General features: G+C 46.0%; 1 protein-coding gene across 1 annotated transcript in view; it reads left to right on the top strand.

The window, feature by feature from the left end:
* The window catches only part of itga11a (integrin, alpha 11a), a 67,594-nt gene that overhangs the window by 2,511 nt on the left and 52,583 nt on the right, over window positions 1-12,500 (top strand). The window contains exon 2 of the mRNA XM_063189011.1: window positions 11,726-11,837. Coding sequence (XP_063045081.1) covers window positions 11,726-11,837 — 112 coding nt within the window. The remainder of the gene's footprint in view (window positions 1-11,725; window positions 11,838-12,500) is intronic.

Raw genomic sequence — 12,500 nt, 5'->3', positions numbered from 1 at the left:
GCCAGGCGAGAGAAGCTGGCTCAGAGATAAAAAAAAAAAAGCTGTTGTGTGTAGATAGTATACGGTAAAGCCTGTGGTGTGCAGTGACGAGGGGTACTGTACTCCATAGTAGTCATGAGAAGCCATGAGAACTAGTGATGAGCATACAGTGAGAGGAGAAGAGTTAGCAAAGTCCACAGCGGTCCGAAGGCCGGGGGGAGACCATTTGAATCACAATGTGTGCCTCAGATTCTCATGGCGACCCAGGCTGAGGCCCTTTATGGAGAATGACAGTTGCACTATCATTCTCTAATATTTTATACTCTTTAATAGTTTTTTTCTTTTCCTTTCCTTCCTTCTTCCCTTTCTTTCTGTCTTTCTTTCTTTCTTTCTTTCTTTCTTTCTTTCTTTCTTTCTTTCTTTCTTCTTTCTGGCACTTTAAGTACACAGTTTATGAGACCACATTTCAATTTGATCTAGTTGAGAGTTGACCCATTTCTCCCATTCCACGTTTTTCCACATTCTAAGTCTAATGCAGCATGGGCCCTCACAGAGCATTGAGAATGCTGTCCTTATCTGAGACCAAAAAGTTCTGCATCCCATCACATTTCGACCTTCTCCTCCTGAGACCTTTGTGGGTGTGTGGGAATGCATTTCGAAAACCCAGACGGAACAGTCTGGAAACAGGCATTCACTGACTCCTCCTCTCAACGGCAAAGAGTCCCTAATGACTGCTGTAATAAATTAGGCCAAACGCACAACAAATTACAATTTTCACAATGTTCTTAGGGCCTAAGTCTAAGACTTAGACCAACGGTTCTCAAACTTTTCCCCCTGCGCACCCCCTTGTACATTTCAATGTGGTTGGTGCATCCCCTAAGCATATATTTTGGTGGGCTGATGGCCACACAAGAATGGATTCAATGCGCATTCACTTCACATTATGCACAGTCGTTTTGGGGAATCCTCTTTTCCCAATAGTCTAGGAGTTAAACTACACTTCAGATGGACCTTTCCAGCATTCACCATACAATAATACAACTAAAAACTACTTAATGTTGATTAATGCTGGATAAAAACTCACATATTCACCATTGCTCTATTCAGCTCGTGCACCCCCTTATGGCACCCCAGTTTGGGAAACCCTGACTTAGACAGTGCTGTCTGATGAAGTGCGTACAGTACAGTATGTGGCTTGTGACAGATGTGCCTCGTTGAGATCCAAACTGTGCTGCAATGTTTGTGTCACTCGTCTCCTCCACAGGCTGTGGCCAATCAGAGTTGCCAAATAAGACGACACAACAGATATCTCATTGGGTTCATTCAAGTCCCAGCTGCTCAGTTGGGCCAATGGCTCTTTTGTCATCTAACTCGCATAGTAGTTTAGAGGAAATGGATAGTGTTAATATTCTTTCTTAAACCTTTAAAAGAGATCTCTTCTATCTTTTCATTCTTTGCCCGTTAACAGGTTCTACTAAGCTTGAATGGTTATGACGTTCACTACCAACCACAATAGTACAGGTGTAGTAGTACAGAAATCCATTAAGTAAGGGTTAACGTTCGGCAAGAAGGTCGCTACCGTGGAATAGCAGCACGACAGAGAGAATCTTTAGACCCCGACGCGGAGCGGAGGACTCGCCGAAAGTTAACCCGCTTATTATATGGATATACTTAAATGATTCACACATGGCGGGGACATTTCTTTAGGCCTATTTAATGTTAAGATTGTTGCTGCGCAAAACAAAACAGTGCCGTTGTGGCAACAGCTAGGTAGCCAGGACAACAGGTGTTGTCTATCACAGCAGCTGATTAGAGTCTTGTTGAAAAGTCGCTTTAGCAGTGAAAAGTCCTGTTGCCATTGACAGCGGTCTGTTATAGACCAACCCGTCCGTTATCGAAAAATAACAGACGTGCGAACGTTGGGGAGCCCCGTTGAAATGAATGGAGCATTCGACCAATGACGTCACAACCATATAATAAAATACAATAACACCAGATACCCAGAAAGGCATTTTCTCTTCTGACTCACACAAATATTCACCATCCATCCAGCCACATAAGATTCCCGGAAATGTTTGGTATGCAGAAATTGTAGACATTCACACTTAAGTTACAACAGTGTAACAAAACTCTTTGCTTGTTTAGTTAATGTTTTAATGTACCACCAATAACAGAGTGTGGTGTCTAAGGAAAATAAACACAGTAATTATCATACCATAATAAAGTATCATTTAAGGTCAGATACCCAGAGTGCCCCCATCTGAAACACATGCTAACTGAGGTCCTGTGTTTAGAGAAACTGGATTGCACTCATTCTTGACCTTAAAAAGTTTCAACTCTTCATTTATTTTGTACTTGTTGACAGCACATGAGTCTAAACAATTTTGATACACTTCACCAATTACACTGGGAGGGTGTCAGATACCTAAAGTGCCCCCATCTGAAACACACGCAAACTGAGGTCCTCCTGTGTTTAGAGAAACTCATACTTGTCCTTATGGACTGTCAACAAGTAATAAAATGAGACTTTAAAGCTTCTTAATTTTAAACGGTTTTGATTACACCACACTCCAGCATAATACCAATTCAGGTCAGATACCCAAAACTGCTCCCATGACTGAGACACAAGCATGCCTGCGCGTGTCTGTACCATAGTTCCACATCTGGCTGCAGATGCCGTCACGAGGCCACGTGACTCACTCACCCACAACTCATTTGTTTTGGTCGTAGCTGCAGTTTCACGCCACGTCCACTGTCTACTACAAAGGGCCTTTCGCTGCCGTTTGTTATGATGCCATTTCTAGAGTAAAAAAAGAAAAGAACAGAACAGAACAGAAAAGAAAAGGGCCATATTGGGGTCCACTGGGAGGAAGGAGGGAGGAAAAACTGATGGCAATCAGTTTCCATCAGCCTTCAGAGGTCATGCCAACACCAACACTAAACACACGTGTTTGTACAATGATTGCATTCAGGCCCAAACAGCTGCCAGCTGCCTGCACTGTATGTATGTACAGTGCCTACAGTAGGGTTTACAGTAGTAGGGGAGGAGAGGAGGAAAGTCACGGTGGCAAGGGGGAGAACAGAAAAAACATTGGCTGGCTTTTTATGCGACTAGAGACCGGCGTGCACGAGATACGTTTCCGGCATGTGGGCTTTATTACGAGTCAATTTGTGGGCCCGTAAGCCTGGCCTATGGGCACCAGTGTATTTCATTAGCAAGGCTGCAGTGTAGTGTGCAGCTCCCTACAGCTGGTGAGGGCATCTATGTGCTGACGTTCGCAGATTGTGCGCTCGCCCAGGTTTGACAGCCAACCCTTTCTCCCAATGTCAGTGTGTGTCTGCCTCGATCAGTTTGTCTGTCTGTCTGGGCAACCCTCCTCCTTTTACAACTAGTCTGTCCGTCTGTCTGTCTATCTGATAGTCTGTCTGCATGTCTATCTGTCTACCTGTCTGTCTATCTCTCTCTCTTTATGGCTGTCTGCATGTCTGCCTGTCTGTCTGTGCCTACTTAGCAGAGGCAGTCTTCCCAAATAAAGAACGTCCTGCCACATATTTCTTTCAGCCAATTCACAGCTCCAGTTGATTCAAGATCGATGAACTAATTAGTAAAATCGCCTGTGTTGAAAGCACAGACCGGAGGAGTGGCAGGAGTTTCACTTTCTCCGTTTACTTTCCAATTACTGAAATCATCTGTGAAAAGAGCACATGCAGGAGTAATACTTTTACTTTCTCATTTTGCTTTCCAGATTCCGCACTTTCTGCAACACAATGCAGTTCAATGCAATGCTGGTACTGTTTTTCAGTGCAACGCACTACCCGGGCACTACTTGCCTGCCATGTAAGCTGAGCTCACCATCTCAGGTACAGAACGTACCGTAAAAGCCCTGAAGTTCATCAAAAAAGCCAATCCTACTGTACAGTATATCATGAAAGTGAGTACACCCTCACAGTTTTTGCAGATTTGTGAGTATATCTTTTCTTAGGAAAGCATTACAGAAATTTTACTTTGAAACAATGATTAGTGGCCTTTTAACAAGATATTTAACTGCTTAAATTTCTTGTTCACTCAGAAAAAAACAAAATACAGCCATTAATGTTTGAACATGTACCCACAAAAGTGAGTACACCCCAGATTAAAATCCGGTAGAGAAGGGGCTGTGTTGGCTCGAATCGTCTCCAAATGAAAAGGGATTAAAAGGGAGGTCATCGGTTTGCGTTTCAGCCTTTCATTCATGCATCCCCACACCATGTCAGTCCCACTACCATGCTTGGCTAGTGAGAGGATACACTTTTGTTGTAAAACTCACTTGTTTACCACAACACATGCTTGATACCATCTAAAGCAAATTTGTTTATCTTGGTCTCAAGAGAGATGAACAGACCAAGGATATGGATCACTGGAACCATGTTGTGTGATCTGAAGAGACCAAGATTTAAAAAAAAAATACTTTAGAGGGTGTCAAGCATGTGCGGTGGTAAAAAAGTGAGTTTTACAAAAAAGTGTATCCTCTCACTAGCCAAGCATGGTAGTGGGACTGACATGGTTTGGGGATGCATGAATGCTGTCAACATTGGCAATCTGAAATACAACTAAAAGAAACATGCATGTCAACATGCACTGTGACTACTGAAGCAGATCATGCTATTCTCCATAGGATTGCATTCAAATCTCACACCAATCTATTTAAGACAGGTGCACACTCAAAATGTAAAAGTTCAACGCAAAGAAAGGTTAAAACGCAAACCGAGGACCTCCCTTTTAATCCCTTTTCATTTCGAGACGATTCGAGCCAACACTGCCCCTTCTCTACCGGATTTTATTCTGGGGTGTACTCACTTTTGTTCAACATTAATGGCTGTATTTTGTTTTTTTCTGAGTGAACAAGAAATGTAAGCAGTTAAGTATGTTGTTGAAAGGTCACTAATCATTGTGTCAAAGTGACATTTCTGTAATGCTTTCCTATGAAAAGATATACTCACAAATCTGCAAAAACTGTGAGGGGTGTACTCACTTTCGTGATATACTGTAGGTACGTAAATATGTGTTAAATTCTGAAGCACACCCTGAACGAATACAGTATACGAGAGGACTTTTACTTTCTAAATGAACATACAGTTTGTTCGCAATGCAATGCAGTCCAGTGAAATGACTGGGCACTGCATGTCTGCCTAGGCTGGCTGGCCGCTGTCCCTGGCTGGATGGCCCTGAAGGTGGCTCAGATACAGGGATTACTGTGGTGGTGGCGGTGTAGCTCCTGAAGCTTGGTGCTGGGCCAAGTACACTGTGGGCCGGCCCAGACACCCAGGCCCAGGCAGCCCAGCAGCCCGGCAGCAGCCACTGCTGGCTGAGAGCGGAGGTTTATTTTTCTGGGCAGAGGAATCTGTACACAGGAAACCCAGCACGGCTCGATTCAACGTAACGCAACTCAGCTCAGCTCAACGCTGGCCCGCTCCAGACTCCAGCGCTTGGGCTCACAGCTCAGGCTTTAGGAGCTGCTGATATTACTGGAGATCATTAAATCGCCCTGTTCTTGCCACGTTAGGATTTTTTAAAATGGAAACTGGATACTTTCCACACATTTTTCTCTTTTTGTTGCTATTTTGTATTCTCCTTCTCCTCTTTTAGCCTCCTTTCCCACTTCAGTCTAAAATAAAGCTACAAAAAGTGGTCGGAGATTGTATCTGGAACTGTTTGCTTCCTAAAACAAACTCAAAGTCCTCAAAGTGTAGGCTATAGTTAGTCTTTTGTTTGTATGTCCTTAAGACACTGCAAAACACACATGTGGGAAAGATTGCAGGATTCACAGAAATACAACAACAAAAAGCTACTTAATTATTTCAAGTCTTTACGTCAGTTCTCCCTGAATGTGCATGCCTTTTAATAAACAAGGGCTATACAATTGGTTATTTTGGATATTTTCCCTCTTTTTGAAATCCCCAAAACAACATTCCTGTGGCAAATATTTACAAAAACACATCAAAGAGTGGACTTGTGAGCCAATGTGAGCCATTCGTGAGACAGGAAATTAGGAAAGGGTGTCAATATTTAGATGAACGTCACACACAGCCTCCGGCAGAGACAAAAGTGTCTGGTTTAGAGTATGCACTGCATGTAGGCTCTGATACGTGTGAAAGGATCATCAAAAGATATTTCCTGATATTTCCTGCCATTAACAGTCTGCTAATGGCACTAGTGGTGACAGCATCATGATTTTACAATGTGGCCTAGTGAGGTTTCTTATTTGAATGTCACTTCTTTATTTGAATGTAATTTATTTCAAAGTTGACAGAAAGTATCAACACTAGCCTGGGGCTACTGGGTAAAACATCTTGGGATAATCATTATTAATGTTCAAACAGCCTTATACAGTCCAGATATTTTATAAACACAGAAAACGTTTAAACTGTAAAATGTCCCAAGGCAGCAGAGCCTGTGTTTGTGTGTGTGCGTACGTGCGTACGTGCGTGCCTGCCTGCCTGCCTGCCTGCCTGCCTGTCTGTCTGTCTGTCTGTCTGTCTGTCTGTCTGTCTGTCTGTCTGTCTGTCTGTCTGTCTGTCTGTCTGTCTGTCTGTCTGTCTGCAGTCCATATGGCAGTAGCGGCCCCATAATGAGACGGTGATTAGTTTCTGCACCTGGAAATCTTGCCTTAACCTTATCCGTCTCGTATTCCCCTTACCTAACCCCCTTCCCCCCTATACCACCTGCTGTCACCTACACTTTAACATTATCAGTGACATGCTCGCCTCCACACCTACTGTGAGCCCCACACAGTCACTTCTCACCTCCTACAGTACGTACTTACTACTAGGGGCCCCCATCGCCAGCGCTGCCTGGCACGTTCCTGCTTACCCAAGGAGTCACGTTGCATCAGAGCTCAGGGAGAAAGGGAGAGATCAAACCATCCTTTACAGGGATTAAGTGTTCTCTTCTCATAAGCCATGGCACTCAAGTGCCAGGATGATGGAGTGGAGTGCAACCCCCTCGCCTACCCCCCGCCCCCGCCTCCTCCTTCTCCTGCTGACTCTCCTCTCTCTCCTCTCTCTCCTTCCCTTCCACACACATCAGTAACAGCAGCAGTGAAGGAAAGCGAAACACTCTGGGGACCTGCTACTGGCCATGCCAAGGCACAGGGCCGGTTCTAGGAATAGGCGGACAAGGCTAGAGGCGACTCTAGGTTTGTCTGGGGCCCCAAGCAAAATGTCTAAGGAGTGAACATTAGAAGGATTTTTTTAAGCAAAGTTTGAGCTGTCATTCACCATCCAGGGACTTGGGGGCCCCAAGCGGCTGCCTGCCTAGCCTGGTGACAAGATGCACCTCTGGACAAGGTGGTCGCCAAGGGTGCCAAATGTGTTAGGAGCACCAAGTCCCACAGAATTAGAATGTCTACCAAAATAAAGCATTCAACACATACATACGTACAATATATGTAGGTATTAGACCAGCTGTGCAGGATCAGATGTACAACATTATGCTTACAGATACAAATTCTAATTGCACAGAAAGGAAAGAGGGGGTGCTAATCTCAGGCACCAAATTGACTAGCACTGGACCGGCCCTGTCAAGGTTGACCTCCATGCCATGATGTGTGTGTGTGTGAGGAGCCTGATATTGTGGGTTTGGAGCAAAGACTGGTGCTACGTGCTTTGGACTCAAAGGGAAGAAGTGAAAGCGTCCTGTGGGCCTGGTTGTGTGTGTGTGTGTGTGTGTGTGTGTGTGTGTGTGTGTGTGTGTGTGTGTGTGTGTGTGTGTGTGTGTGTGTGTGTGTGTGTGTGTGTGTGTGTGTACGCGCATGCATATCTTTGCACGTGTGTGTGTTTGCGGCAGTCATTACGTGTCTGATGAAGCCCCTCTCGTAGCAGCTCACATGACGGCCTCCGAGGGTGACACACGATGGTATCACTTCTGGAAAATAACATTCCACCTCACGCCGGCTGAGGAGAGGAGAGGAGAGGAGAAGAGAAAAGAGGAGAGGAGAGGAGAGGAGAGGAGAGAGGACAAGAGAGGAGAGGAGAGGAGAGGTGGAAAGATGAGAGGAGAGGAGAGGAGAGGAGAGAAGAGAAGAGAAGAGAAGAGAAGAGAAGAGAAGAGAAGAGAAGAGAAGAGAGGAGAGGAGAGGAGAGGAGAGGAGAGGAGAGCTCTGAATCTGATTAGGATTCCTGCTTGTCACTCACCATCTTTCCTTACACCGTGTCGCTACATTAGCCGAGGTGTTAAAGCTGGGGATGTGGCCAACTCAGGGCTGGGGAGGGCGAATAAACATTATGTATCTCCAGGGGCGCTGATAGCTTTTTCCAGGCCTGGGACGCAGGACTAAAGCTCCCCCACTAAATACATACTACATACACACATACTGTACGTACCCCCACACACACACACCACCAGCCCACAGCACACTACAAAATAGTGGGCACCCAATTTTGAACACCTCCTCTCACTATACCCATACCTATACCTGGAACAACAGACCCCTTTGTACCTCGCTGTCAGCTTCCCTGTGTATCCAATCTGTGGCAGTAGTACATCTCCATTGCTGTGGTGGTAGTGGTGTTGTTGACGGTAACTGCAAAACGTTTGGTTGTTTCAAAGACTAATCTGGGGTCTGTATCTCGAAAGCGTCTTTGCTAACGACGGTAGCAACGTCCTTCGTAAGAGCGACTCAACTCTCTCTCGACAGCGACGCTCACCACTAAATCCAAGGGAATGGTAAAACGGTCTTAAGACGGTCTTAAGACGGTTAGCAACGACAAGAATCGAGAAACGGACCCCTGTCCTATAAGTCGATAAGTGTCGATTCTGATCCGTACAGTAGCGGGACACGGGTCAACCTCTAACCCTGAGCCAAAGAGTGTAAACTGAAGACCACTTGACTGATGTAGCCTCGTAAGGAGGCGAGTGGAGAGAGTGGAGCAGAGCTGAGATGCGCAGAGCTTGATTTGAAGCAGGCCAATTCAAATTGGACAGGGTGTAACTTTTCCTCGACTGTTTTGCCTGCCAACAGAGGGATACATTTGTGTTCATCCATCCCTTCTTAGAGCATAGCCTACTTTTTTTTTTACAGTGGAAAAGTGTTTTTTATAGTTACATATTTTCAAGAACCGCATGATGTCATTATCATTATCGTCATGATCATCCCCATTAGTTATGAAAATACTCGGTTTAGGTGGTTGCATAGCGCTTACATATGTTATTTATTCCTCTTTTGGTCTAAGCATCTCTCTTGGTTTTTTTGGTTACTATGGTAAAGGGGTTTTTAATCAAAACCATGCAGAGGAGAAAGAGCAGCGCTGCTTCCCCCATATGTTGCTCTCTCTGTGTGTGTCCAGAAGTTAAATATGAGGCACAACATAATCACAACAGGAACTGTCGAAATCTGCCCTTTGATCATTTCCCACATGTCTTAGGTCACCATTCTCTCTCTCTCTCTCTCTCTCTCTCTCTCTCTCTCTCTCTCTCTCTCTCTCTCTCTCTCTCCTCTGCTCTCCTTTATTCTACTCTACTTTCTCTTGATTTCATCTCTTTAAGAGTCTGTTCCCGTGTGGTGTGGTGTGGTGTGGTGGGTAAGGGGACACAAGTGAAGTGTGGATCGGGGATTATGGCTAGCACATGCTTTAATCAGGGGTTCACCGCAGTGATTAACAGAGTTTTGGACTGGAAGGTGGGGGAGACTGTGTGCTGGAAGTCTTTGGCTATTGTAATCAAGTGTATTGCTTGCCATATTGAAATATCAGCCCTGTTACGTGTGCGTGTGTGTGTGTGTTTGTGTGTGTGTGTGTGTGTGTGTGTGTGTGTGTGTGTGTGTGTGTGTGCGTGTGTGTGTGTGTTATGTGTGCGTGTGTGTGCGTGCACGCGCGCATGCGTGTGTGTGTGTGTGTGTGTGTGTGTGTGTGTGTGTGTGTGTGTGTGTGTGTGTGTGTGCGTGTATGCGCGTGTGTGTGTAAGAGAAGAAGGAAAATGCCGACTTTTAAGCTCTTCCAAGGGAGCAGTTCCTATTGGATATCGGTCCAGTGGTAACTGTTCACGACCCGCAAGCACAAGGCTCCACTTGACTGCACTGAAAACCTTGAAAACCTCGACACGTGTGTCATAAAGGCCGGCTTCTGTCTCTTCCTCTTACACATGTGCTCACAGGGACATTTAAAAGAAAATAAAAGGCCTACCACCATGGGGCTCTGCAAAGTCCCAACAACAAGTGAGTTATAGTAGCGCATAATACACTGCCCAGTGTTGTCCTGACCTCGCCGTTCAACCCCGACAGACAGCGTCAATCAGGCTCTCTCTTGACAGACAGGGTGTTTAGACATGGCCCTTGTGGAGCCCATTCCAGCGCGCACTACGGATTAGTGCTTGTTTGGAGTTCGAGAGGAAGGTCAGGAGGAGAGGAAGAGAGGAAGAGAGAGCAGGCGGGGACCAGATAGAGGGAGTGGGGGCGACGGGGACGGGGACGTGGAAGGGGACGATAATCACTCAGCCAATTTCGCCAAGCGCTAGAGAGAGAGAGGGAGACCTCCGTGGAAGTGTTTGTTTCTTTGCCATGATCAGCTCAGTGCTCTGCACCCTGGGCCCAGGTGGTGGTCCTCCTGATGAGTCCAAGGCGAGGTCCAGCAACCCAGTTGTCCGCACTCTGTGTGTGTGTGTGTGTGTGTGTATGTGTGTGTGTGGGTGTGTGTATGTGTGTGTGTGTGTGTGTGTGTGTGTGTGTGTGTGTGTGTGTGTGTGTGTGTGTGTGTGTGTGTGTGTGTGTGTGTGTGTGTGTGTGTGTGGGTGTGTGTATGTGTGTGTGTGGGTGTGCGTGTGTGTTTGTTAAACAGGGATTATGATGATGCAGTAGCTTTCGCCTAAAAAAGCAAGCCCAGCTAAATCTACAACAAACGACAAACACACACAGAGAGAACGAGAGAGAGAGAGAGAGAGAGAGAGAGAGAGAGAGAGAGAGAGAGAGAGAGAGAGAGAGAGAGAGAGAGAGAGAGAGAGAGAGAGAGAGAGAGAGAGAGAGAGAGAGATAGAGAGTGAGAGAGAAAGAGAGAGAAAGAGATGCCCCATTCTCCTTTCTCACACTTCCAAGTCCAGAGTCCAGTGCAGTCCATTTGCAATTCCTTGCCATGTGTGCTTTTACAACAGAGCATGAAGATGCATTTCATTCACCCATTTAATACCCGCATACCAAGTCCAGTCACTCATCACGCTGAGGTTGTGCTTGTCAGTGAGTGGAGTGGCGGTGAGCACCGCTGATGCCTCGGCCTCACGCACCAAAAAACCCCAATGCGCAATTCCCAACCCCCACCCCCCACCCCGTCTCCTATCCTATCTCTGCATTCAGACAGGCCCGGGTAAAAGTTTCCAGTTTAACCACCATGAAATCTTTCCACTGTGCTCTCTCTCTCTCTCTCTCTCTCTCTCTCTCTCTGGGTCATCAAGGAAGAGCTGGCTCCTGCAGCCAGCCATCATAGCCAGTAAATATATCTTTCTGTCCAAGCACCTCTGTTTGCCTTTCTCTCCGCTTGACATCTCTCTCTCTCTTTCTCTCCCTCCATTTCCTGCCTCTCTCTCTCCCTCTCTCCTTTACTCACTCTCTTCTCCATCCCCCTCAATCTCTCACCATTCTCTCTCTTCTCTACCCCCCTCCATCCCACTCTCTCTATCCCCCCATCTCTCTATCTTTCTATCTTCTTTTTCTCTCTCTCTCACCATCTCTCTCTCTCTCTCTCTCTCTCTCTCCCTCCCTCTCTTCTCTGTCTCTCATCCCAGGGCTCCTCGACAGCTTCAACATCGACACCAAAAACCACAAGATCATTAAGGGCTCCAAGCAGGCTCAGTTTGGCTACACTGTGCAGCAGCACGTCGCAGGAGGACAAAAATGGTAAGAGAAGTGCTCCGTCTCACGTACATACAGACTTTCACCCAATTCAGACACTCTCAGACCTCCTTGAGCTCCTTCACTTACGTACTCACTTTACTGACTAAGGCCTACTAGGCTTACTTACTTACTTAATAGAGAAGCAGGGCCCGTCATCATAAATACATGTCTTCAAAATCAGACATGACAAGGTGACAGGCTTTTTCCAGGCGATTATTTGCGTCAGTGGGTCTTAGTGGTCCGTTGCTAACAAACAGTTTTCTCTCGCGGTCGGCCCCAGTGTTGTTCCACCAGCCCGTTTCCTATTTACATGGGCATGCCAGTGTTTGGGGATCAGACACGGGGCTTGATGCTGCTGCTGCTGCTGCTGCTGCTGCTGCAGGGAGGCAGAGCTTTGATCCAAAAAGACACAGAACGCACGCTTATCAGCAGTTCAGGTGCTGGACCAAACTGGCAAAAACTGAAAAGAAATGATAAAGGTACAGAACACTGATCAAAAGAGCATTGATCAGTGTTGCGGACCTATTTTCATTTCTTTATATGCAAAGCTTTGATCACAGACAGACATCAGCATTCCAGGTCCAGGAAGTCAAAAATCTGTGCAGCATTTTTGTCCTAGCCAATTCACTGATCCTGCTGATAGTATGTCAATGATATAATGATTAG

The sequence above is a fragment of the Engraulis encrasicolus genome, chromosome 22 (assembly GCF_034702125.1).
Source record: "Engraulis encrasicolus isolate BLACKSEA-1 chromosome 22, IST_EnEncr_1.0, whole genome shotgun sequence".
Lineage (NCBI taxonomy): Eukaryota > Metazoa > Chordata > Actinopteri > Clupeiformes > Engraulidae > Engraulis > Engraulis encrasicolus.
The sequence above is the reverse complement of the archived record's forward strand: the minus strand, read 5'-3'. Positions and strand labels throughout refer to the sequence as shown.